The sequence below is a fragment of the Ananas comosus genome, linkage group 18, assembly GCF_001540865.1.
Source record: "Ananas comosus cultivar F153 linkage group 18, ASM154086v1, whole genome shotgun sequence".
In the NCBI taxonomy this organism is placed as follows: domain Eukaryota; kingdom Viridiplantae; phylum Streptophyta; class Magnoliopsida; order Poales; family Bromeliaceae; genus Ananas; species Ananas comosus.
In genome coordinates this window covers 9,607,331-9,633,486 of record NC_033638.1, presented here as the reverse complement: position 1 = coordinate 9,633,486, position 26,156 = coordinate 9,607,331, and the positions used below count along the sequence as shown (strand labels likewise).

The 26,156-nt window shown below is 37.7% G+C and overlaps 4 protein-coding genes across 5 annotated transcripts; 3 read left to right on the top strand and 1 right to left on the bottom strand.

Moving 5' to 3' along the window:
* Positions 2,412 to 4,932, top strand: LOC109724377 (acetylornithine aminotransferase, chloroplastic/mitochondrial-like). The gene is made up of 3 exons (XM_020253173.1): positions 2,412 to 2,952; positions 3,285 to 3,719; positions 4,329 to 4,932. Exons 1-3 carry the CDS (start codon positions 2,521 to 2,523, stop codon positions 4,863 to 4,865), a joined length of 1,404 nt encoding a protein of 467 aa, XP_020108762.1. The 5' UTR covers positions 2,412 to 2,520; the 3' UTR covers positions 4,866 to 4,932.
* Positions 5,329 to 8,276, top strand: LOC109723755 (protein trichome birefringence-like 3). 2 transcript variants are annotated; one of them, XM_020252232.1, is made up of 6 exons: positions 5,329 to 6,609; positions 6,760 to 6,997; positions 7,072 to 7,243; positions 7,344 to 7,543; positions 7,648 to 7,806; positions 7,894 to 8,276. In XM_020252232.1, exons 1-6 carry the CDS (start codon positions 6,504 to 6,506, stop codon positions 8,225 to 8,227), a joined length of 1,209 nt encoding a protein of 402 aa, XP_020107821.1. In that variant the 5' UTR covers positions 5,329 to 6,503; the 3' UTR covers positions 8,228 to 8,276. The 2 variants fall into 2 exon arrangements, with proteins under 2 accessions (XP_020107821.1, XP_020107820.1); XM_020252231.1 differs by having other exon boundaries at positions 5,331 to 6,681.
* LOC109723754 (asparagine synthetase [glutamine-hydrolyzing]-like) lies at positions 8,378 to 11,909 on the bottom strand. The gene is made up of 13 exons (XM_020252230.1): positions 11,792 to 11,909; positions 11,352 to 11,490; positions 11,045 to 11,140; positions 10,796 to 10,937; positions 10,507 to 10,697; positions 10,268 to 10,429; positions 10,106 to 10,186; positions 9,803 to 10,024; positions 9,561 to 9,695; positions 9,386 to 9,466; positions 9,212 to 9,298; positions 9,002 to 9,109; positions 8,378 to 8,904 (listed from the first exon to the last, which is right to left on the bottom strand). Exons 1-13 carry the CDS (start codon positions 11,869 to 11,871, stop codon positions 8,656 to 8,658), a joined length of 1,773 nt encoding a protein of 590 aa, XP_020107819.1. The 5' UTR covers positions 11,872 to 11,909; the 3' UTR covers positions 8,378 to 8,655.
* Positions 22,095 to 25,678, top strand: LOC109723712 (protein ESKIMO 1). The gene is made up of 5 exons (XM_020252175.1): positions 22,095 to 22,955; positions 23,094 to 23,274; positions 23,699 to 23,898; positions 24,027 to 24,185; positions 25,177 to 25,678. The coding sequence occupies exons 1-5, from the start codon at positions 22,411 to 22,413 to the stop codon at positions 25,535 to 25,537; spliced, it is 1,446 nt and encodes a 481-aa protein (XP_020107764.1). The 5' UTR covers positions 22,095 to 22,410; the 3' UTR covers positions 25,538 to 25,678.

The window sequence follows — 26,156 nt, the reverse complement described above, 5'->3', positions numbered from 1 at the left end:
CTATTAAATTTTATCTAATTTGAATATTTCATACACCGTTGAACTTAAAAACGCATCATATCTACCATTAAAATTGTTAATTTTGAAATCTTTTGATCACTAGCCAATGATGTCGAAAAATTATGAAATTTAGTTTCCAAATACTTTTAATATTGTAAATCAAGTCTAACGGAGCCGATCGTCGATTGAAAGCCGCATCATGAAAACAATTTGGTAGCACGAGGCCTCCGTGCTACCGATAGTATACCAGCCTAACTCTATATAATATATATATATATATATAATATAACACAAAGTGCTCAATGTTGTAGGATCGTACGTATATCCCATTAAGTACAGTTACATCCAGTTTAGGCTTGAGAAAATTAGGATCCACCTCACCCATCTGGCCCGATTTTTAATGATTCGGTCGGTGTAAGTCCAGCGTCTGATTAGTTCTTCCCGCCAAGCTAGTCCAGTGGCTCAATTTGTAGCATCGACTTGTACGTATATCACATTGAGTGCAGTTACATTCAGTTTGTAATCCTAATTAGGGTTATGATTTTTTAACTTAAAGCATACGTTTTCTGCTACTTCTCTTGCTATTATGATTATTATATTATATATATATATATATATATATATATATATATATATATATATATATTTGCGATTATATGGACTGTTCAATTAATATCTATCTACATGAACAGTGTAGTAGTAAAATATGGTAATATATATATATTTTTAAGGCATGAACAATGGGCGTATCGCCAACTCAGTGGGCGGCGAATAAAAGCGAGATTCGCTGGCGCGCGTTGACATAGAGAATCAACGGCGGACGATTCAGTGCCCGTTTAATCACTCGCCTGTTTTACACTGTATCCCGCGGTACACTAACGGGCCCAGCGAATCTTGGTGCACCCCACCTACGATTCGCCCTAGTAAACTCTTTCCAAGAACGCCTCTGCCACGTGGCACAACGCAATCCTATAAAATTTCGCGCCCGTCCCATAAACCACGCCGCAATACATAGAAAGAGAGACATGGCTTCCAGAGGATCACTTAGGCCTTCCATTGCGTTCCTCCTCCTCTTTCTCGTCCTCGCATTCGCGTCCTTATCCCGTGCCAGGAACATTCCTTCGGTTTCCGATGACTACAGTAACTTTTATCTAGGAGTTCACTATTTTTATTTTGTGCTTGTTTAAAACAGCACAATTTTAAAACGACTTCTAAATGTTCTAACTTTTGTATTACTTTCAAAACAGAAAAGAATGCATGGACGGTAAAACAGGAAAAATACTCTCCTGTGATTGGAATTGAGGACTATGGCCCTCCGAGGGCGAACCCGAGACATGACCCCCGCGTACCACCCAGCGCACAAAGCAGCATCGTGGATTCTGAGCCATCCGACTGAGGAATGAGGAAGAGATCGTGTTTCTGACAATAGTAAACATAGAAAATATAAGTTAGGAAAATAAAAAGGGTGTGTTTGTGTTACCAGTTTAATAAGGTTCTGCTATCATGGTAGTATAATGCTGAGAATGCTTCATGTAACATGATCAATTGCCCGCAGATGAAACTAGATTTTCTGGAGCAATTGAGTTTGAATTATAAAAGTTAATTAACTAAGCGGTCCAATTTACAGAATCAACAATTTTTTTTTAACATAAAGATAACATGCTACCTGTTTCATTCATTAGGTAAATGAGTTTAGCTACATAGAATGAGACAGTTAGGGCCTCAGAACGCGACGGAACAAAAGAAAGAGAAACTTAAAAAAAAGAAAAAAAGAAAAAAAGAATCAATACTGTTGTGTATATGTGTATCATGTTTGGTGCAGTTAAATCCAGTTTGGCCCGATTTTTAGCTAGTCGGGTCGGACTTAGTCAGGTTAGTCACACTTTGTTTGACTTTCGAAATAAGATCCCAGAAAAGCTGATCCGGTGACCAAGCTCTGTTTGACTATTTTGGACCACGAATAATCCCAAATTATACATTCGGATCCTGATCATAACCTACGGGCCAAACCAAGTTGGGCACAAGTTATGAAAATAAATACCGACCTGACTGATAACACCATCTCTATTCTAAGTGACAAAGAATTTGGTATTTGATACTCAAAGTTTCAACTTCGAATTTTAATTAATTTATATTTTCAGCTATTTATTAAAAAAAATAAATGGAACTATTAACATGCTATTTTTTTTTTCCTCTCTTAATAAAAAAAAAAACAATAACACTTGGACTGACACAAATCACACAATCGCACAAGTAAAACTCCGAGAAAGGATTGCGTGTTGGGTCTTCGGTTGACTCCGTAATGGGTTCTGAGCCGAGTGAACGGCCCATGTTACCGCAACCTCGGATCCGGGCGCCCTTCTCATATCGACCTCCGATCCATATGATAACAACCCGACCCTTTGTTGCCTTCATTCCCAAGTCTCCGAGCTCCCAAATACCTCTACCCCGCCGAACCCTAACATAATCTGCATCTTCTCCTGCTACCGTCGTTGCAAAATTATTCGACTTTTGCTGATAATGGCTTCTCCTCAATCCTTTCACACCTCCTCCATCTCCCAACGATCCAACCTTCCCCTCCTATTCAAACTCCGATACCCCAGCAAACCCCCAAATCAAGCTCGAATGCCGACGATCTCCTCATGCCTCGTCTCGGATCGGAAGCAAAAGGCGGGTCCTTTGAGCACGGAGAAGCTTCTCTCATTGGCGACGAAAGAGGTGATCGAGCTCGAGGCGAGGGTCATGGTGGGCACGTACGCGAGGGCGCCGGTGGTGTTCGTGAGCGGAAAAGGGTGTCTTTTGTATGATGTGGACGGGAAGGAGTACTTGGACATGACCGCGGGGATCGCCGTGACCTCGCTCGGGCACGGCGATCCTGATTGGGTGAAAGCTGTGGCGGAGCAAGCGAACGCTCTCGCGCATGTTAGCAATGTCTACTACTCAATCCCTCAGGTGAGCTTTTCTTATTTTGTTCTAAATTTTTTGTGTAGTTTGTATAGTTTAATGACTGTATACTGTTATTTAAGAACATGGTATTTTTATTCTTATGTTATTTAGGTAATGAATTTAAAGTTCATTATGAAGTTCATCATCATCCTTAGATGCATTTTCGATTAAAATTTCTGTTGGTTTAGTGTCCTGCATTGCGGATAGTTATCCACTCAATTCAGGGTGTGTGCAAACTAGATGCCTGGAATCAATGTTAAGATGTGAATGTGAAAGCGCTTGCGACGCTTTAATCATCATCTGATATCTGAACGATCTCTTTTATCGATTTGCCTCAGGTTGCCCTTGCAAAACGCCTCGTGGATTGCTCCTTTGCGGACCGTGTGTTCTTCACGAACTCCGGAACCGAAGCAAATGAAGCAGCAATAAAATTTTCTAGAAAGTTTCAGAAATTTATGAATCCCAACGAAAAGCATCCTGCTACTGAATTCGTTGCTTTCACCCATAGTTTCCATGGAAGGACGATGGGCGCGCTTGCCTTGACAAGTAAGGAGAAATACCGTGAACCTTTTGAGCCCGTCATGCCCGGTGTGACATTCATACAGTACGGTAGTATTGAAGAGGCGAAAAGGACGATACAAAAAGGCAAAACGGCCGCCGTTTTTGTGGAGCCTATTCAGGGTGAGGGTGGAATATATACTGCGACAAAAGATTTCTTGCAGGCTCTCCGAACATTCTGCGATGAGGCCGGAGCTCTCTTAATTTTCGATGAGGTACGCTCTACTTGGATCGTTGCTAAATGTGAGGGTGCTACTAATTCTTCCGTTCTACACTATAAGACCTTTTTTATCTCATTTGAACTATACCTTTTATTCGGTACTATGAGAAGCTCTCTACATGGTCTATTTTGGTCGTTTTACCTTTATATTAGCTAGCAATAAGCATTGTATATCATGTTACAAGTAATCCTAGAATGGCCACTATTTTTGCCCTTTTGATTGGAAAACAAGTTGTGGTTAGCCAACAGATGATTCACTTATCTTTCAAACGTAAACTAAAATTGCTGAGGTATCATAAGCATGGAGGACTCCTTTGAAGGATAATCACTTCCTCGTGTGCATGTAATCTAATTTGTAAATGATGTTTCCGGAACAGCCTGAACCAGTATGTCGAAACACACCATTGTTTATTTTGCCATTTAATTATAAAACTCTACTTGTTTTTGTTAGATCTCGATTTTAACTTCAGAAAAGAAAATCCTACTAAATAGAATTGTTATTCTTTTTGTATTACGCTATCCATGATCCAGCCCTGTCTAGGGTAGAACATGGGGAATAGCTTTAGAATCTTTTCACCATATGCTTTTCCAAAATAAATTGCAGGTCCAGTGCGGTCTAGGCCGAACGGGCCATTTATGGGCCTACGAGACCTTCGGTGTCGAGCCCGACATAATGACTCTCGCCAAGCCGCTCGCCAATGGTCTACCGATCGGTGCTGTCTTAGTCACCGAAATGGTTTCTTCTGCCATAGCCTCAGGAGACCACGGAAGTACTTTCGCGGGCAGTCCTCTCGTTTGCCATGCAGCCCTAGCCGTGCTCGACAAAATCCAGGAACCCAGCTTCTTAGACAGCGTGAGAAATAAAGGCTTGTACTTAAAAGAGCTTCTCACTAAGAAGCTGGAAGGGAACCCACACGTGAAAGCGGTGCGGGGGCTCGGGCTTATTGTAGGTATTGAATTGGATGTGCAAGCTTCTTCCCTTGTCGACGCTTGTCGAGAAGCAGGACTTGTGGTGCTCACGGCTGGGAAGGGAAATGTGGTTAGGCTTGTGCCGCCGTTGATCATTTCGGAGAAGGAGATCGACCATGCTGTTCAGATTATAGCTGAATGTTTGCCTGTACTTGATGCTACTATAAGTTAGATAAGTGCTATGCTGTCCGAACAATTTTATTTCGAGATTTAATTTCAAATTTTATTAAGGTTATAAATTGAATTGAAGTAAATTATGTAGACATAAAATTCTATATATTATAACAAATTATTTTTATTATAAAAATTATTAATTATGCTATATTAGTAACATTATTTGTACTTAAATGTTATAATAAATAAATTATTGTAGTAACTTATACTTAATTATTAAAATAAATTGTTTTTATTATTTAAGTTTTTAAGTAGAATTTGAAAAAAAAAAAGTATTATATTTCAAATGTTGTTTTACACAGCATATTATTATATATATTATTGTGAAATATTAATCAAATTTTATATTAAACTCCACCGTCACTTTTTTTTTTTTTTAACTATCCTCTACTATTTTATAAAATCAACTAAAAATCAACTAAATATGATTTCAGCTGTCTCTGAGAATAGCAATATTACGAATTAGACGCACTTTTTATTTTCATTTTAGAATAGTTTGTTATTTTAGAAATAACATTTTTTTTAAAAATTTGTTATTTTCGAACCAAACTGAGTTTAAAAGAATATTGTTGATGGTCAAAATTGACAAGTAGTATACATTAACTGCACAAGAGGGATGAGTTTGTAGGATTTTACTAACCTCTCCAAAAAACATATTATGTGATTTGTCTACAGAGGGATGAGTTTGTAGGATTTTACTAACCTCTCCAAAAAACATATTATGTGATTTGTTTATGTTGTATCTTGTTTAGTTTTTTTTTCATTTGCTATAAGCTGAGTCTCTTAGTAGAATAAACCCCATCACCTCCGAGCTTTTTAATATAATTTTGGGGTTTATAGATGTTGCAAGGACAACATCACGCTGTTATGTTATATATAACTACTTTTCTAAAAATAAAAAATAGCAAGACATGGTAAAAAAAAAAAAAAGGGGGGTGGTTATTATTATACCAATTCACACAATCGAAACACCCACAATTCCATCTAAGCATTTTCATGCTCACTCGAGTGCCCTCACTGTAGTAGTAATGATAAAATGCTGAGGGACAAGTGCTTCTACTGAATATTCCTAATTTCTTGTTTCATCTATTTCATTGATATTCCTCACTAACACATCAAAATCACCTAATCCCTACAAATCAAAAGCTTAACTAATCCATATATAGATCAATTTGTCACATCAAGAATTGATCAATGTTTACGGCATAATGAACTGCGCTGTTAAGTTGAAAAGGTCCAGCAGATATGATGGTAAGGAGAGGTGCAGCTTTCATCAGGTATCATGGATTCTCTGCTTTAAATATTGCTCAACTTGGATGAGTGCTTCTTGTTAGTATAGCACTAGTTGGAATTGCTTCGCCTTTTCGAATATAATGGGCACTCAACCGGTTGGTACCGCAAAAGTTTACATACCTTATGCTTTACTCCTACTCAAGAAACCAAACAATTGTAGTAAACAATAGTACCCCACACAGCACTTAATGATTCTTCTCTTCTCTTTTTCTGCTTCTTTCTTTTCCCCCTCCTCATGATTCTGTTTCATTAAACACCCTTGTGTTCCTGTGCTCTTCGCGTACTTACATGTCGAAGAATCCCCCCTCTTCTCTGCATCTGCTGATCTCGCTATCCGGTTTCGATGAAGGTCCCAAGAGGGAAGCTTCCGCTCTCTGTTATTGCTGTTCTAATAAGCGGCTTCGCGTTGGCGGGGCTTATTTTCACTGAGGACCTTCGAGCTCTCACGGGTACATCAATCCTTAAGCTCAAAGCTTGTTGTAAACAGGATGAGATAGTGCATTCTAGTAACGTAACTAAAGGTAACCATATTCTGTATGTTACTTGCGACAACTCTTACTACTGCATTGCGTTATTTGAGCTGTTCTAATCTTTCGCAGAAGAGAGAGAAAAATCTGTACTAGGAGATGATATCATTGATGAGGATAAGATCTCATTTCATCCTGGTGAATGTAATGCGATGAATGGGAAATGGGTTTTCAATAGAGATAAGGACCTTTTGTACACCGAACAAAGTTGCCCGTATCTCGACAAACAAGTCGCGTGTATGAGGAACGGAAGGCCCGACGGTGACTACTTGTATTGGGAGTGGCAGCTGGATGATTGCATTTTACCAAGGTGAGCTAATGTGTTTCATGCAGCTGATCTGAATGGTATAGTCTAATATACGGAGTTGTTGAATTTTCTTGTAGGTTTAATCCTCGAATTGTGCTCGAAAAGCTGAGGGGGAAGAGGCTAATGTTCGTCGGAGATTCGCTTCAGAGGGAACAATGGCAATCCTTTGTGTGTATGGTCGAATCAATATTACCACATGAAGGGAAATCGATGAACCGGAGTAGATCGTTATCAGTTTTCACGGCGAAGGTATTAAGAAGTAAAATGCAGTATCTGTTCTGAAACTTTCAGCCTTCTATTCTTTTTTTTTCTAAAAAAAAAAAATTAAGACTCTTATATTGATCTTTAGGAGTATAATGCTACAATAGAGTTCTATTGGGCACCTTTCCTGATCCAATCCAATTCCGACGCGCACCTTATAACCAACACGAGCCAGCGAATCCTACATGTCGACTCGATCACGAAGCATGCACAACATTGGATAGGAGTAGATATTCTCATCTTTGATACTTATGTGTGGTGGATGAGTGGTCAGAAGATCAAATCAGTGTGAGTTCTGTAACTTCATTTCCTGTATTTTTGGCCAATATCAAAGTTTAAGCTAGTCTTAATAAACAATGGTTGTGCCCTAATTATGTAAATTTCTTTTTCAGGTGGGGTTCATTTGCAAATGGAGATGAAGGGTTTGAGGAACTGGATTTTGTTGTTGCTTACAGAATAGGTTTGAAAACATGGGCTAATTGGATTGATTCAACTATTGACCCAAATTCTACAAGAGTCTTCTTTACTACCATGTCCCCCACACACATGAGGTATTTGAGTTCCCTCCAATTACTCCCACTGCTCTCTGAGGTGCAGCTGTAATAATTCTTACTACAAGATTGTTGGTGTTATCACAGGAGTAAAGATTGGCACAATGAGAAAGGGATCAGATGTTACAATGAAACAAGGCCAGTGATGGAAAGGGGATACTGGGGAAGCGGCTCGGACCGGAGGATCATGGGGGTGGTCACGAGCGTGATCGGAAGAATGAAAGTCCCTGTCACCTTTCTCAACATAACACAGCTTACAGAGTACCGGATCGATGGCCACGTATCAGTTCACACCGAGTCGAAGGGGAAGATACTGAGTGATGAAAAAAAAGGGAATCCGCGAGTTTACGCCGATTGCATCCACTGGTGCTTACCGGGAGTACCCGATACATGGAATCAACTTCTCTATGCTTATTTGTGAAAAACAATGCAATGGAGAAAAAAAAAAAGAAAAAAAGAAACTCAATTCAAAGCTCTCTTTGATCTCAAATACAACACAATTAATTGTTCGATACTGACTTATCTACTTCATTCATTCATATTAACGACAACACGAGCTTAACAAGATCAATTCAAACCCTAGAGATTTCTTTCAAATGCAGTACAACATCTGCTGCAAACTTATACACTACATTTACGCATATTTAGACCATATAAAGTTGTCGTTGCAACTCATTTACAACACCATGATCTGGTACTAACTTATACACTACATTTTCCGCATGTTTGTGAGAACATGAGCTGAACAAGCTCAATTCGAACCATACGAACACAATGATTCAAAACTAACTTATCTATCTCCTATTGTATCAAACCGTAGAGGTAGCACACTAATGTCTAGCAAAGGAATCAGGTAGCGACAGCGAAGTTCGGAGCTGTTACTTCCACCAACCTCAATGTATCATTCATCATCTTCGACGGTTTGTTACTATTGGGAAGGGAAGCTATTGCTGAATGATTGTAAGCCGAAAGGTGAACACCAAGGGCTGCTCTTCCGGAAGGATCTAGATTGTTCGACCACTGCGAGTCCCACTCAATTGCCTTGGCAGTGCTGCAAGCTACGCTCGGACCGCCGGGGACGGTCAACCTCGCAGAATTCTGCAAAAAACCAAAAACAACGATCAATTTAAGTAAATTGCATAGATTAATCCAAGGAAAGAGAATAACTCACTATTTAAGTCTTAAATTAGATTACCTGAGGGAAAAATCTCTCAAAGATCATTCTATAGTAGTAGGCCTCTTTCGTCGTCGGAGTGTTGTGTGGGTAAATATGCTCAGCATTTTGCATCATTTTATCAGTAACCTAAAGAAAAAAATGATAAAACAAGTTATAAGAACCTCAACTTAGTGATTCATTGAAGAAAGAAAATAAAAATCTTAAATTTAGTAATCTATATTTATGTACATGTTCTGCTGCATGTGTTTTTAGCCCATCAATCCAACTGTAGCCAACACCATCACTAAACTGCTCTTTCTGCCTATACAGAATGTGCTGCAGAGGAAGATAATAAATGAAACTTCCATTCACAACTCATTACTTCATATCATAGAAATATATTAAATTTGAAAATTATACAACCTTCGGAAGATATGGATTTTCCTCATCATCGAACGCCTTTCTCAGCACCCACTTCTCAATATGCTGAAGATCAGGTTTGATCTGAATATAACAGAACAGCACTAAGATAACAATAAATACTATACCAAACAAAAGTTCTTCAAAAAAAAAAAAACTAGCACTTTTGAAATCATACCATGTTGCATTCAGGATCAATGCTCATCGCGACATCGATAAACTCCTTATCGAGAAACGGTACGCGGGCTTCTAGCCCCCACGCTGACGTCGCTTTATTAGCTCGTAAGCAGTCATACTGGTGGAGGGCTTTAATCTGCGGATTAAAAGGGAAATGAAGCACTGTACTAATTCTAATAAAAGTTGTACTAAAAACACAAAGGATGAGAAGTTTGTTTACTTGGAAAAGAGAAGGAATTCTACCTTGCGACAAGTTTCTTCATGGAACTCTTTCTTATCGGGTGCTTTGTGGAAGTACAAATAACCTCCAAAAATCTCATCTGAGCCTTCCCCAGAAATCACCATCTTGACTCCTAATGACTTGATTTTTCGAGCCATTAGGAACATCGGAGTGCTAGCTCTAATCGTAGTCACATCGTATGTTTCGATGCGGTAGATCACATCCTCAATCGCATCGATACCATCCTACCAATTTTTTAATAAATTGAACAAAAAAGAAACAGCATCCTTAATCGCATCAAGGATTATATTCGGCTTATCCGTTACCTGAACAGAGAAGTGAAACTCATGGTGGACAGTCCCCAGATAATCAGCAACCTCTTTTGCAGCTTTTAAATCTGGCGAACCCTGTCAGAAAAAAAGGGTGTGGTTAAAGAAAAAGCACTTCCAGAGAAAGCCAGTAAGCCGACGAAAAAGCCATTCAGCAACCTCTAAGCCGACGCAGAAGGAACGGAGCTGACCGCCCCAATGCTCAGCTGCCTTTGTTCCTGCAAAGTGGCGAGCCGTGACCGCAGCAACTAAAGACGAATCAAGGCCGCCTGATAATAGAACTCCGAAAGGAACATCTGTCAGAAGCCTCTTGATTACAGCCTACAAAAAATTACCAACATCTTGAGCTTCCAGAAACCAGGCTTTCGGAACTTCGAAAGGAACACCGGTCATCTTACACTCTCGAATGCCTTCCTCAAGACGAGGGGATCATACGGGACCGACGGAACAGCCTCCGCATACCACGGCGGGCTGTACCATCTCTTGTAGCCGCCTTCTTTGCTGGAGTAGATGTGGCCAGGGGGGAAGACCTCGAAATGTTCGCAGTCGTCATTTAACCCCTTCATCTCCGACGATATCCAAACAGAACCTATAAACACACATCAAGAAACAAATGAAGCAGTGACAAGTGCATTCACAGCTGTAAAGCTTATCGATCGTATACGTAGAGATAGTCGAGAGAAGTACCGTCAAGCCCCCATCCAATGTAGAGAGGAGTGATTCCGATCGCATCTCGAGCCACAATGAAGCTATTGTCGCGCATATCCAGCAACACAAATGAGAAGACTCCATCGAGCATGTCGACGAATTCGTCTCCGTACTCCTCGTACTAGAAAATTACGAGTAACGAAATACTGAGTATGTGGCAAGTGATAAAATTAGTAGTAAACTGTACTAAAATGGTAACTGAGAATAATAAGAATAAGATTATCTCACCAGATGCGCGATTACTTCACAATCGCTTCCCGTCCTGAATTTGTGATTAGACAATTTGTTCCTCAATTCCTCATGGTTGTAAATCTCCCCATTCACCTGTTTACAGAGATTTCCTTAACCAGCACCATATATAAAAGCACAAAATAACCATATCATAGAGCAAATATCACAAAAAATCGCAACTAAAACTATATACTGCACATTTTTATGCATGGTTCATTGGTGTTTCATATCCGATTAGCTAACTCGTTACGTAGGACTTCAAAATGGTAGATCGAATGAACGAAAAGGAAAATTCGGCTTTTACCGTCACGACGATGGTTTTATCTTCATTAAAAAGAGGCTGGTCCCCGAATGCAGGATCGATGATCGCGAGTCTTTGGTGCGACAGAAAACAATCTCCAAACTGGTGCAAACCACCCCAATCCGGACCTCGATGCTTCAACCTATCAAAAGAACAACAAAACTCTTATTAGAACTTTCCTTCTTAATCGATCGAGTAACTCACTCTTGCATTGATTCACCAGTGAGTTAACAGTGCAGCAGCTCATTCGCGCTACGAACGAACATTCATAATTTAACCAAATAAAATCCTCTTTAAACCATTTTTTTTCACGTAATTTTTCTCGTGAATGAATTATGTGTGGTGCTTGCCAAGTGTATGACATGAAAAAGATATCAACGTAAATTAAACGCGGAATAGTTTAATTAAGGAGAATAAATTATCAATTCAATTAAGATCATTGCCTTCGAGAGAGCTCGAGCACGCGAACCCTCTTCACCTGTGAATCATCGGAACAACCTAACACCGCTAATATCCCACACATTATTCCGGTGGAATAACAATAATAATAATAATAATAATAATAATAATAATAATAATAATAATAAGAATAAGCGAGTATAATAAATACGAGAATAGCACCGAATTTCGAGGCGGGGTTTATGGTGTCGAGGGCTTCGCGCCTCTCCCTATTTTACTCTTTCCCCCCGCCAAACCCAACGGCTCGGATGCGGCTCCGCTCACTCGCGTCGCCGCGTCCGCGGCTCGATCTACACCGTCCGAGTGGGTGGGTCCCGCCAATTTGGTGGATTCGGCGGAGTAGACGATCCACGTGGCGCCACGTGTCCTGCGGACCCTAATTTCCGGTTCCGCCCACCGGTAAACGACATTATCCGTTAAAGATTCCGAAAGATAATGCCGAGGCTCCGCGGGCCCCACAGTTTGGTCGGAGAGGGTCAACTTTTGTATGTGGACCCGGTTTTCCACGTCATCTTTAGACCGCCCAAGCCCCCAGCTTTTACAGCATCCCTGTGAAAAAAAAATAATCTAAAATTTAGCAATTACATTGCTGATACGACGTTTTTAATTAATTAGATTTTTTTTTTGGGTTCACTCATCCCATTATTGTTATTAGAAAAATATTTTTATTGTTATTTTTTCTCTCAAACAGAGAGATATAATTGGCTAGTTATTAGTGATGTGGCGTAAGTGCGACATAGTAAACTTTCTTGCAGTAGTGGGGCGCTCTCTCTCTCCCTTCACGTCAGTACAAATTAGTATCCTTAGCATGGTCAAGTCGAACTTAAGTTCAACTTGGGTCGAGCTTGAGTTTGTAATGTTGTCATACATTCATGACTCATATGAGTTAACCTTGCTTAGAAGTTGCAATTCGAAGTGTCAAAGGCCAATTGTTAATTAAATACTCAAAAATATAGCGAAAACTCAGTGATTTTTAAACACCTATTTGGTACTTGCAACATATTTAGCTAAGCATCATTTTTCATTATATTGCTAGCTTAAATGTTATGAACTAATCTCACAGTTTAAACTCGGCCATAGCTTCGAGTTTTGCATTGGATCGAACGTAAGGTAGTGTTTAAATTGGGTACAAGAGAGGGGATAAGGGAGTTATCCCCCCTCTTGTACCCAAACACTTGTACCAGGTTGGGTGGGGTGGGAACTAGTTGTTTCCACCCAACCTGGTACAACCCTTGTACCAGGTTGGATGGGATAAGGGTTGTACCAAGTTAGGTGAGAATAACTAATTTCCATCCAGGTACGGTACAAGGGGTGGGAACAAGTTGTTCCCGCCCCCAGAGGAGAGAGAAAGATTTTTATTTTAAATTTAAATTTAAAATTTAAAAATTTATAATTTTAAATTTTAAATTTAAAATTATATTTAAATTTGATATTTTTAAATTTTAAATTTTAAATTTTAAATTTTTAAATTTGATATTTCATATCTTTCAAATTTAAATTTGATCTTAAATTTAAAATTTGATATTTAAAATTAAAATTTTGAAAATAAAAATTTAATATCATTATTTTCTATTTATAACTACCAACTATTCCACCTTATACTCATATTTTTATCCAAATATAATTTTTCTAGTTCCAGCTTATACTCACATTTTCATCTAAACAAAAAAAATACTCTTGTTCCTATGAAAACCCATACTTGTACCTATCCCCGGTATAATCAGTTCTTGCTNACCGTCCGAGTGGGTGGGTCCCGCCAATTTGGTGGATTCGGCGGAGTAGACGATCCACGTGGCGCCACGTGTCCAGCGGATCCTAATTTCCGGTTCCGCCCACCGGTAAACGACATTATCCGTTAAAGATTCCGAAAGATAATGCCGAGTCTCCGCGGGCCCCACAGTTTGGTCGGGGAGAGGTCAACTTTTGTATGTGGACCCGATTTTCCACGTCATCTGTAGACCGCCCAAGCCCCCAGCTTTTACAGCATCCCTGTGAAAAAAAAAAAATCTAGAATTTAGCAATTACATTGCTGATACGGCATTTTTAATTAATTAGATTTTTTTTTTTGGTTCACTCATCCCATTATTGTTATTAGAAAAATATTTTAATTGTTATTTTTTCTCTCAAACAGAGAAATATGATTAACTAGTTATTAGTGATGTGGCGTAAGTGCGACATAGTAAACTTTCTCGCAGTAGTGGGCGCTCTCTCTCTCCCTTCACGTCAGTACAAATTAGTATCCTTAGCATGGTCAAGTCGAACTTAAGTTCAACTTGGGTCGAGTTTGAGTTTGTAGTGTTGTCATACATTCATGACTCATATGAGTTAACCTTGCTTAGAAGTTGCAATTCGAAGTGTCAAAGGCCAATTGTTAATTAAATACTCAAAAATATAGCGAAAACTCAGTGATTTTTAAACACCTATTTGGTACTTGCAACATATATAGCTAAGCATTATTTTTCATTATATTGCTAGCTTAAATTTTATGAACTACTCTCACAGTTTAAACTTGGCCATAGCTTCGAGTTTTGCGTTGGATCGAACGTAAGTTAGTGTTTGAATTGGGTACAGGGGGGGGGGTTATCCCCCCTCTTGGATACCTCTTGTACCCAAACACTTCAGGGTGGGGTGGGAGCTAGTTGTTCCCACCAACCTAGTACAACCCTTGTACCAGGTTGGGTGGGAATAACTAGTTTCCACCCAAGTACGAAACAAGGGGTGGGAACAAGTTGTTCCCACTCCCCACCGGAGAGAGAAAGATTTTTATTTTAAATTTAAATTTAAATTTTTAAAATTTATAATTTTAAAATTTAAATTTAAAATTATATTTAAAATTTAAAATTTTAAATTTTAAATTTTTAGTTTTTAAATTTTAAATTTGATATTTTATATCTTTCAAATTTAAATTTGATCTTAAATTTAAATTTTGATATTTAAAATTAAAATTTTGAAAATAAAAATTTAATTTCATTATTTTCTATTTATAATTACCAACTATTCCATCTTATACTCATATTTTCATCCAAATACAATTTTTCTAGTTCCAGCTTATACTCACATTTTCATCCAAACAAAAAAATATTCTTGTTCCTACGAAAACCCATACTTGTGCCTATCCCCGGTATAATCAGTTCTTGCTTATACCCGAACCAAATGAAGCTAAGAGTTCTCATCGATCTTAGCCAACTTAGGTTTAGTTGATGTTGCACCAAATATTATTATTATTTTTTAAAGATAAATAGCATGCTACCCGGCCGCTTCATTATTTTATTTAGAATTAAATTTAGCTGAAAATGTAAATCAATTAAGACTCGAAGATTCGAACTTGGCACCCTGGGTACCAAGCACCAACTTTTTTCGCCACTTGAGCTAGGGACGGTCGGTTTGCACCAAATATTGTTGCTATAGATGTTAGGTGATTCAAGTGAGCAAGAGTTTGGTCCAGATGTGATTGCCTATGAATTTTTGGTCAGGTAGGCAAAAGGCAAGTTAGACGGATAAACATCAAACCATAACTTGATTTATGGACACACCATTCTTTTCACGCATCGCTTACAAGAAAAATATTATCATTTCTATTTTCAAGAGACCAGTGAAAGAATCAGGAGCTCGGCCCTATACCCTTATCCTGGCTCTCCCACTATGAGTCCTGCGACTCCAAGATGTAGTTTAAGAATGTGTTATCTAAACATGGATGTTTTAATGATTTAGGGTCTGTTTGATATTAAGGCGCATCTAACGCTATAAATAAAATAAAATTGGAGCGAAAATATATATATAGATATGTTTCAGTGTTTTTCAATAGAATAAAAAAAAAAAAAGTATCACCGCTTATACATTGCAACATTACGAAAACATGATCGCATGTAAAGCAATCTCCTTACAGTCGCTCTTAAAAAAGTTTGAAAAAGTCAAAATTATGCCCAAGTGGATTCCACAAGGCCTGAATTCCATGGAGCAACAGTTGGGCCCAGTATGGCCCGGCCCATCAATGCACAATTGAGTACTCTATGCCAAGCTTGAGTTAACACTTTTGGAAAAATTAGTAGAAAAATGAAAATATATTTTACTACAAGGAAAAGTAAAGAGAGCTTATGAGTTTTAAAAGAAGAGCTTTGTATATTAAGCTTTTACTTTAGTTATAGTGATTAAGCAAACTTTAATTAAAAAAATATATATATTCATAATTTTTTAAATACTTTACTCAAATAACACTTTTATCAAAATTCCAGCTCGACAAAACATGCTCACTCTCAAAAATCATACCTCTCGAATGTCGGGTTCCTACGGCCAACTACTATGATTATAGGTGGGCCTACTTATTATTTGTAAATAAAGCAAGCAAGAAAGAAAACAAAAAAGAAAGAAAATTATACCATTTGTCTCTCAAAAGAGAGTAAAAAAAAAAAATTAATGCATGATGGGCCATGCATTGTTCCTTTGAATTGACCAAAACATGAACCTTAAATCATAGTCTCCTCATGTCCAACAATTAAAAAAGAAAAGAAAAAAAATCATGAACATGGAAGAAGAAATATGATGCAAATTAATTTACCAATCACAACTTTGATATTCACCAATTGGTAACAACTATATATGTTTTTATTGCAATCTATTGTTATGTAATCTAAACAGTTAAATTTCGACTCATCGAGAACTGTATTCAAAGGTTTCTTGAGAAAATAAAGAATAAGATATTTAATTTGAAATAATAAAGTAGCTTAACAAGTTACTAAATACACTAATGCCACGGCTTTTCTAGCCCCTGTTGCCCTAGTTGTTGCTTTTAAAAGGTTAAAGGCATGCATCATTTAACAGTAAAACATGGTTAATTAATTATGAGGCTCATTTTAGCCCCTGTTGCCCTATAGTTACTTTGTAATGATTAAAGCCATGCATATATAAATTAATTATTACTAAAACATGGTTGTGAAGCTCTTTTTTGATTCTAACTAAGTGTCCTTTTTTAATTAATTTTTAACCCTTAATTACCTTTAAATCAAGTCCTCTTAAATTGATTGTTCCTTAAACAACAAGGAAACATCATATTCTCATCCATCTCAATCCACCATCTCATCTCACTAACCGTATCCAATGTGTCCCCTTCATGAAAGCTACTAATTGGTGAACTCCATTTGTAAAGCATACACTATCACTACAACAGAATTAGGTTATAGGGACACATGTTTGGGACACTTTTGAGTAAGTGTCCCATTTATGTTAAAACTTAAAAAAATATCTACTAATGCCTAAATATAAAGCCAAATCCAACCAAAAATAAAAGATTACTCTACTCAACCCACCACACCCAGTCCATTTGGCCCGATTACAAACAGAAAAGAAAAAAAAAAAGAAAAATCAATTGCCATCTTTTCTTCTCTCTTTACTCAATCCACTGAAATTCTAGACGAAGAGCCTTTCCTGTCGTCCTCCTCCGCCACCGCAGCCAATGAGATAAAGTTTTGGCGGTTGCTAAATGCTTAAATAAGTGTTCGTAAATTAGCAGCACTCTTTTAGGTTATAGCGACACTCTTTAACTGTCACTATATACCTAGCGACCCCACATATAGCAGCACTTTTTAAAAGTGTCGGTAATTTTAGCTAGCAGCACTTTTTTGACATGTACCTACATTTAAAAGTGTCGCTATAGACCGTTTTTGTTGTAGTGTATAAATGGCTTTCCCCAACATTCCTCGGACCTTCGCATCTCTCTCCAAGCTAAGATGTTATTGTATGCACCAGATGCTTCCATATATCTCGTGCACCGCATTTAACATTTGATGGTTAGTATACTAAAATTGAAATCTCTTAAATAGTTTTAGAAAACAAGGTTATAGAAATAAGAGATATTATCTGGTTTATTACAAGCACAAATTCACTTTTTAACTTTATTATAAGGCTATATTTGAGGTTCAGGCTAGAGTACGTCCCACATGGCGAGAAAAGTGATAATATATATATTGTACAATTGATACTGATTCAATTACAATTTGATTACTAGTTTTTCTACATACGGTTTCTGTTCTTAGTTTTGGTGCAATAGAAATACGTAACTGATCTTTGATCTGATTCCGATTTTGAGACTAGAAGTGCATGGGATGTATGAACGCGCCTGGTGCATGTGAAATTTCTCCTCCAAACAAACAGCTGCTCTCAATCTAAGAGAATATGCTCTCTCTCCAACCAAATGAACATCCTACGCTACGCAATCCAATAGCTTCAACTGCATATAACTAACTACCGATTAATTTCTTAAGCACATACATGTACAAGTACACACAAAAAGGGAAAAAAAAGGGGGGTTGCTTCGAATTTACTTTGTCCAAGTTCAAAGCGAGCATAAAACTTTGGTATACACTAAAATACAAATAATGAATGCGTTTATCCACCAAACTATTCTGAGTTTTTATTGCAGTGGTTGTTGTGATCTATCTTCTTCTCTTTTTCTTTTTTGTTGAATGGTGATCACATTGGATGCTTGAGGAGTTAGAAAAGTTTTGGAGTAACTAACAACTTATGAGAATTATTAATGGAGGGGTTTAGATGTAAACATCATTTGTATATAATTCTCAAAAAGGCCTTGTGGAGTTGATAATGACCAAATTGAGAAGAGGAATTAACTAGTGATAATTAACTCGTTAAATAAATGGTTATTTTTTACAAAAAAGAAAAAGAATTGTTAAAAATTTCAGAGGAGTGTGTGGTAGTTGTTAGATACCCTAGCAATATTAAATTACTTGTATTAATTTTTGGTGTTGTTAATTTGGTAACTTTATTTAGAAGCTATTTTATGCATGATTTAAAACAATGTAAAATTGTGGAGACCACCTAAATTCTAGGCTTTTGAAATTGGCTTCTGAATATTTTCATTTGTTTTGGAATAGATTATTTTCGTTAATTAAATTGTGAATTTTATTAAGATTAATGGCTTTATTTGTGTAATTGGTTATAGAGATTATGCAAAATTTTAATTCAATTGAGTGAAATAACTGAAAATTGATGAGCTATTGATCAAAATAAATAAAGTCAAGTGATTTTACTTCAAATGGCATATAATTGACCGCATCTCCATACATTTTCACCAAAAAAAAAAAAGAAAAAAGAAAAGAAAAAAAAGGAGTTATAAAGAGCTNCTAATGATCAAAGGGTTTCAAAATTTGTAATTTTAATGGTCGATAAAAGGCGTTTTCTCGTTTAACGGCGTAAAGATATCCAAATCAATTGAATTTTTGTTAGAAAATTCTTGAAACTATTTAAAACAAGATCTATACTCTTGATTTTGTCTACAAGACTACTATCATCATTTTTTAAAGAATATTCATTTTCAGCCGTTCATTTTTGTGTTCACTCAGATGGATAAGAGAATAATATCGAAAATGTGTGAAATTTGATTTCTAAACACTACAAGTGGTATAGATCATGTTCAACGGTGCCGATCGTCGATTTGGAGGCTCCATCATCGAAAACAAATTGGTGGTAACGAAGCATGTTTGCTACCGATAGTATTCTAGCTCAACTCTATATATATATATATATATATATATATATATCTTGGGAATTACTATATTAGTAAATTAATCTCATGAATCCTATGTTTATTAATTTCTTTATCTATAGTTTTTCCTTAATTACTAGGTGGAGTACCTTTCTATGGAGTCTAGCTGTAATTAATTAAAACTTATCATCTAGTCCCATTTGAAAAATAAAAAATTATTCAAAAAATATATATACCATTTAGAACCCTTAAAAGCGCACATGGTTTGCATTTAAATATTCCATAATGATCCTTCATTGAAGCAACATATTTAGGAAGAATCAAGCTCCAGGACATGTGAAGTTGTGGTGGCTTCTTTTTTTTTCTTTTTTTTTTTTTTGGTTGTGCTATATGAGTTGTCTACACTTATCATAGTGAGGCTAATTAATGAATGGAGTGGACTACGCTTGATGCACATTTTAGCACGAAACATGTTGATGTGTCATAAATGGGCTTTTTTTTGCAAATAGTCCCCTTATAATTTTTTTTTTTTAAATTGGCCCTGTCAAAAATTTATTTGCAAAAATGGCCCTGCCCCCGCCACGCAAGCGCCACGTCAGCGCCACACGGGCGGGGCTGGGCCAGATGATTAAGTTGAACACGGTGAACCATTCACCGTGTTCAATACAAAGTTTTTGTATTGGACACGGTGAATGATTCACCGTGTCCAATACAAAATAGTTAAGATCGAAATATTTGTATTGGACACGGTGAACCATTCACCGTGTCCAATACAAATAATTGGACACGGTAAATGGTTCACCGTGTCTAATACAAATACCTCCAACTTACTTATTGTTGGGGTATTTGTATTGGACACGGTGAACCATTCACCGTGTCCAATACAAAAATTTTGTATTTGAACACGGTAAATGGTTCACCGTGTTCAACTTAAACACCTGGGCCCGCCCTGCCCGCGTGACGCTGACGTGGCGCTGGCGTGGCAGGGGCAGGGCCATTTTTGCAAATAATTTTTGGACGGGGTTATTTTTACAAATAAAATTTATCAGGGGGCTATTTGCAAAAAAAGCCCATCATAAATTAATTAAACAGAATTTGGGGCATAAAAATAGATCCAACCAAAAGGTAAACTAAGGCATTTTTGCGTAGAGTGATTTATTCTCGTGACATGCAAGTAAACATAATGGACAAATAAAAATAGTGGTATTAAAAAGAATTTATGGTTTGGTGATTTAATCAATTTACATGCGAGAAAATGTGAGGGAGCAAAGTATTCACAATTATGTATACTTTTAAAAGTTTAAAAGGCTATTTTAGAAGGGGGTCGATCGATTAAAACAAGCGGCATGTTATTTTGATAAAACAAATATATTTTTAAAAGTTTAGACAATTATTTAAAAATGCGATAGCAAAGGATTTTGGGGCATTTCGTTCCATTTCCCCTTAAAATTTAGGCCTAATTGGTAAAATAGTTACAAGCCAAAAATAAAGTGTTAAAAGTGATTTTTTTTTTTTTTTACGACCTGTAATTTTGGCCACATCATTTGATTAAAATCAACCACCTCAATTGAGTCAATTAATGAACCACAAGGACTCGAATTAAATTTTCCAGGTACACGTTGCACGGAATTTTTTCTACAACTTCTTTTGAGGAGGGGTTCGAATTGTTACTATTAATTAATTAAAACATGAAAAGACACCAAATGATAAATTATTAGGACCAACCAGCTATGTATTTCATGGTTGCATAATATTCAAATTTTGGGGAGAAGTAGATAGAGCACATCACATCATTGTGAATATTATTATGAGAAAGCACTTTTTTTTTATCAGAATTTGCAATAATATGAATCAAAATAAACTTGATTATTCTTTTTTTTTTTGGTTGATTTTGAGTTGTTCTTAAATTTCCTAAATATAAACATTTTAATTTTTATGACCAAATTATCATTTACTTTGCAGTTGTACGTGTTACTTTTTTTCATCTTCTATCATTTTTACTTTTTTTTTCTCAAATACAAAGTATTGGAGGTGATTTCGGTAATCCAATACTAGTTAATTAGTAAGTTTAGATGAATTTTGACAGTAGCGAGTTTATATTTAGAGCAACCGATCAATATCCCTAGGTTCTAAGTTCAAATTTTGCTAATGCAGATTAAAAACGTGCATTTATAACTACTGAAAACTATATGATAATTAAATTATAATAATTAATTTGAAAATAACATGACAATTAAGCTATATATCTAACACGTACGTTACAAATGATTTGACATTCATTTAAATATATTACAACACACTTCTATTAAACCCATTAATCAAAACTCAAGATAATAACTCCGATTAAAACAAAATTCAAAGTTGAATGGGCATCAAATTAAAAATCCAAATATATTCACGCTAAAATCCGAAAAGATGCAAGTCGTGGATAATCACCAATCGAATATATAATTAGTTTATCTTTTATTCTTCTATTATATTTAATTTCCTGTGACAACATGCATGCAGGGACTTCCCAATAATATATTATATTATATAAAAAGTGAATTAATTAATTAATTAAAATATTGCATGTTACATCACGAACTACTATTGCGTCCCAGATTTTCCATCCCAGCAGATCTCGACAGATCCATGCTACCGACCTTTTAAAAAGTTTAAACCAATCCTACCCGTGAACCATTTCACTCATCATCACCTAACACACATACACAACAACAACACAAATTAACACAAATTAATATACACACACAAACATATATAGCTATATATATATATATATATATATACATTGACCTTTCCTAAGCTTACATGTTACTCATTGACCCACCAGTACCCTTCCCCCCTCCTGTAATCACCCTCTCCTTCCCCAAAAGCGCTTCTTATCACAGCCAAAAATAAGCCCCACAGTTGAAGCAAAGCAATCCAACAGCAACAGCAGCAGCAGCAGCAACAAAAGAGAAAAGCAAGAAAAATGGAAAAGGAAACACCTTGAGAAAGGTTTGCATACATCGCCATTCGTCACCGAACGCGTACCACTGTATACTTTAACAGCTGTTCATTAGAAGGGATTAAAAGCGCTGCGGGGGGGAGCACGGAGTGGGAGAGATGGCGCGGAGAAAGGCGTTCGCGATGAAGCACGCTGCGGTGTTCGGAAATCGCGGCGGCGGCGGCGGCGGTGGCGCGAAGAATGGGAACCTCTCGGTGTTCGTTTTCGTGTTCACGGTGCTCCTCTTCGTCACGTTCATGTACAACGAGGACATCAAGTCCCTCGCCGAGTTCCCATTCTCCTCCTCGGCGCGCGCCGCCGCCCGGTCCACGGACCCGGTCCATGACGGCGACCACCGGTTCACGGAAATGTCAATAGAGGCGGCGGCGAGCGTTGACAAGAAGGAAATGTCAATAGAGGCGGCGGCGAGCGTTGACGAGAAGGAGAAGGAGAAGGAGAAGGAGAAGGAGCGGGTTACGGTGCACGTGGCAGAGGGGTGCGACTTGTTCGAGGGGCGGTGGGTGTACGACGAGGTGAACTACCCGGTGTACAGGGAGGGGGAGTGCGAGTTCCTGACGGAGCAGGTCACATGCATGCGAAACGGTCGCAGGGACGACGCCTACCAGAAGTGGCGGTGGCAGCCCCGCGATTGCGACCTTCCTCGGTACTGCACCATATGCCAGCACATCAGCAGCAGCTAGCTTAATACTTTTTTCTTTTTCGATTTTTTTCTTGCAATTTGAGAGATATGATCTGCAACAAGAAATATAACTGTAACAAAATGATGACGATGATGTTGCAGGTTCGACGCGAGGGTGCTGCTGGAGAGGTTGAGGGGGAAGCGGCTCATGTTCGTCGGAGACTCGCTGAACCGGAACCAGTGGGAGTCCATGGTCTGCCTCGTCCAATCCGTTATCCCTCCCGGCAAAAAATCGCTCGTCAAGTACGTCAACGACGGCCCCCTCAACGTCTTCCACGCCGAGGTATATACACACACATTATTCTGCCTACGTGACAGAAATTAATCTGTAAACAAAATTTGTGAACGTTGTGTTTATACGCTTTAGGTGAATTAGCTACCTCATAATTTTAAAACTGTGGTTGGCATGAACGGTTCAACATTAATTATTAGGGAATGATGTGCACACTTTATTCATTAATGACATAAAAACAAAATTGGTAGTTAACGTAATTGTCACGTCACCTTACATATGATTATCAACTAATTGCCATAGTCTATTTGTTGATGCTAAGAGAAAGAAAATGTACAGCTTTTGGCAAACCAATAATCCTTTTTTTTTTTGAATTTGTGAAAATTGGTTTATATTCTGTCCAATTTTTTTTTTGTTTTTCGCAAAACAAGTTCAAATTACTAAATTTAAAATTATTTTTTCGCCCGAATTTTAGGAGTACAATGCGACGGTGGAGTTTTACTGGGCGCCGTTTCTGGTCGAGTCGAACTCGGACGACCCGAAGGTGCACAGCATCCAGCACCGGATCATCATGCCGGGCTCGATCGCGAAGCACGCGGCGAACTGGAAGGGAGTCGACTACTTGGTCTTCAACACCTACATCTGGTGGCTGAACACACTCCAAGTGAAAGTCCTGTGAGTGTCAAACCAATCACATTTAATTTTCGCGCTTTGATCATCAAAAAAGAAAAGAAATGAAAATTTCTAGTTAGCTATTTAATTCTATGTACTCATTGGGTTTTTTCGTGATTTGGCAAGAGTAGGCGTGGATCGTTCGATAAGGGCTCGACGGAGTACGACGAGATCGAACGGCCCACGGCGTATAAGAAGGTGCTCAAAACATGGGCTAAGTGGGTGGAGCGAAATGTGGATCCAAAGGAAACAATGGTGTTCTTCATGAGCATGTCGCCGAACCACATCACGTAAGCGCAACGATCTCTTTTGCTTCCTAGCTAATTTATTTTTTTGATAAATGGTTATTATCGAAAGTGTCTGGCGACTCATTAAAAGGTCAGAGATTTGAGCCTTTCTGTGTGCTGTAATTTGAAGCTCGAGTCACGTCTATGAATCAATAAAAGTCTTTAATTGACGAGGGAACAAATGTGTACTATGAAAAGAACTAAAAATTTAAAGGGCAGGTTTATGGAAATCCTTACCTTATAAGGTTAAATTTGTCCAAGGGGAAATTGCAAGGCTTTATATGTCATTATGTCATCTTTTTTTTTTCTTTTTTTTTTTTAACTAAGTAAGCACATGGCCACCCTTTTTAACTTTTTTATTTGGAGAGGCACATGAAAGAGAGGGTGGGGCGGTGGGGATGAGTCTAGTTCATGATCATGTTCAAAGCATCATTGATTTCCAAAATTGATACACTATATATATACACATTAATTTATACACATGAGATGTAGCATTATTAGGTGATCATGGAGCAAAAAGCAAGTAGTTGGAGGTTCAAAGGGGCCTATTAGCAAAAAAAAGGAGGAGAAGTTGAACTGTTTGATGGCCTATCCCATTACTTAATTAATGATTCAAATTTGTTGTTCACTCCTACTCACAAAAAGAAAAGATTTACATAATAAGGTTTACATGTCATTTTCTTCATGAATTATTTATTACCCATGTTCTAGTAAGCAGCATTTGGTACGTACTCTCATTTTCAATGTTCACAGGTAAGCATCCTTATATAATAATCACATAGGAATAAAACTTTAGCGGAGAGCTCTTCAATGAAAATTAATAGTGTTTTTATTAGGTACTCTTTTATACATGGATGGATGCTTAATTGTTGTTTATGTACTAGCTTGCAGTTTTTCCAACTTGTAAGTAGTAGAATCGATATTGAGTCGAAACTAAGTCATGTTAAGCTGAATCAAATTATATTTCTAACTATTTTTCATTGGAAAACAATAGGAGTGAAGCATGGGACAATCCGACCGGCATAAAATGCGCGATGGAGACACTACCGGTGACGAACCGGACGACCCCGCTAGATGTCGGCACTGATTGGCGGCTGTTTACGGTGGCCGACGAGGTTATACGGTCCATGAAGAAGGTACCGGTGCACTTCGTCAACATCACCGCTTTGTCGGAGTTGCGAAAGGACGCGCACACTTCGGTCCACACTCTTCGACAAGGGAAGCTGCTAACAGCGGAGCAGCAGGCCGACCCGGCCACCTACGCCGATTGCATCCACTGGTGCCTCCCAGGCCTGCCAGACATCTGGAACGAGTTCCTTTTCGCCCGCATAGTGTCTAGCCCGCGGAGGAAATAATAACTCGGAGGGTCCAAACCCGCCCACATACAACCACCATACACAGATTAAAGATGCCTTATTTTTGCCTCTTCTTTTTCCAATCTGGGGAAGGTTGTTTTATTTTTTTTTTCTTTTACATTCCAATTAGTTAGCCCACTGTTGAAAGATGGACTGTGAAACAACCCCCCCCCCTTCCCCCAAAAAAAAAGAAAAACACTTGATTTGAGTTGTATAGATCTAAAAGAAGAGGAGAAATTCTGTGTTGCATTAATTGCTTGTGCTCCAGGAGAGGATCAAATAAAGATTAAAAGTAAGTGCAAAAGGGTAAAATTCATGAACATGTATCAAATTCTGAGAAAAAAAGATTGATTTGATTTTTGGAGAATGGAATTGAAGTGTCTAATTATTGAATCATTACTCCTCCACATTGAAAATGTTCTCTCCTTTGAGAGCCAAGATCCAAAACTAATAACAAATGAACGTAATAGCCGGGTCGTATTTATATCGGCGTTTGGATTCGAACACAATCGAAATCTAATATGCTTTTTTGGATTGCAAACAAATTAAATGTCGGGCTTAAAACCAAAAATTAGACTTAATTGACGAGCTTTTAGATCCAATTATTAAAATTCAAATG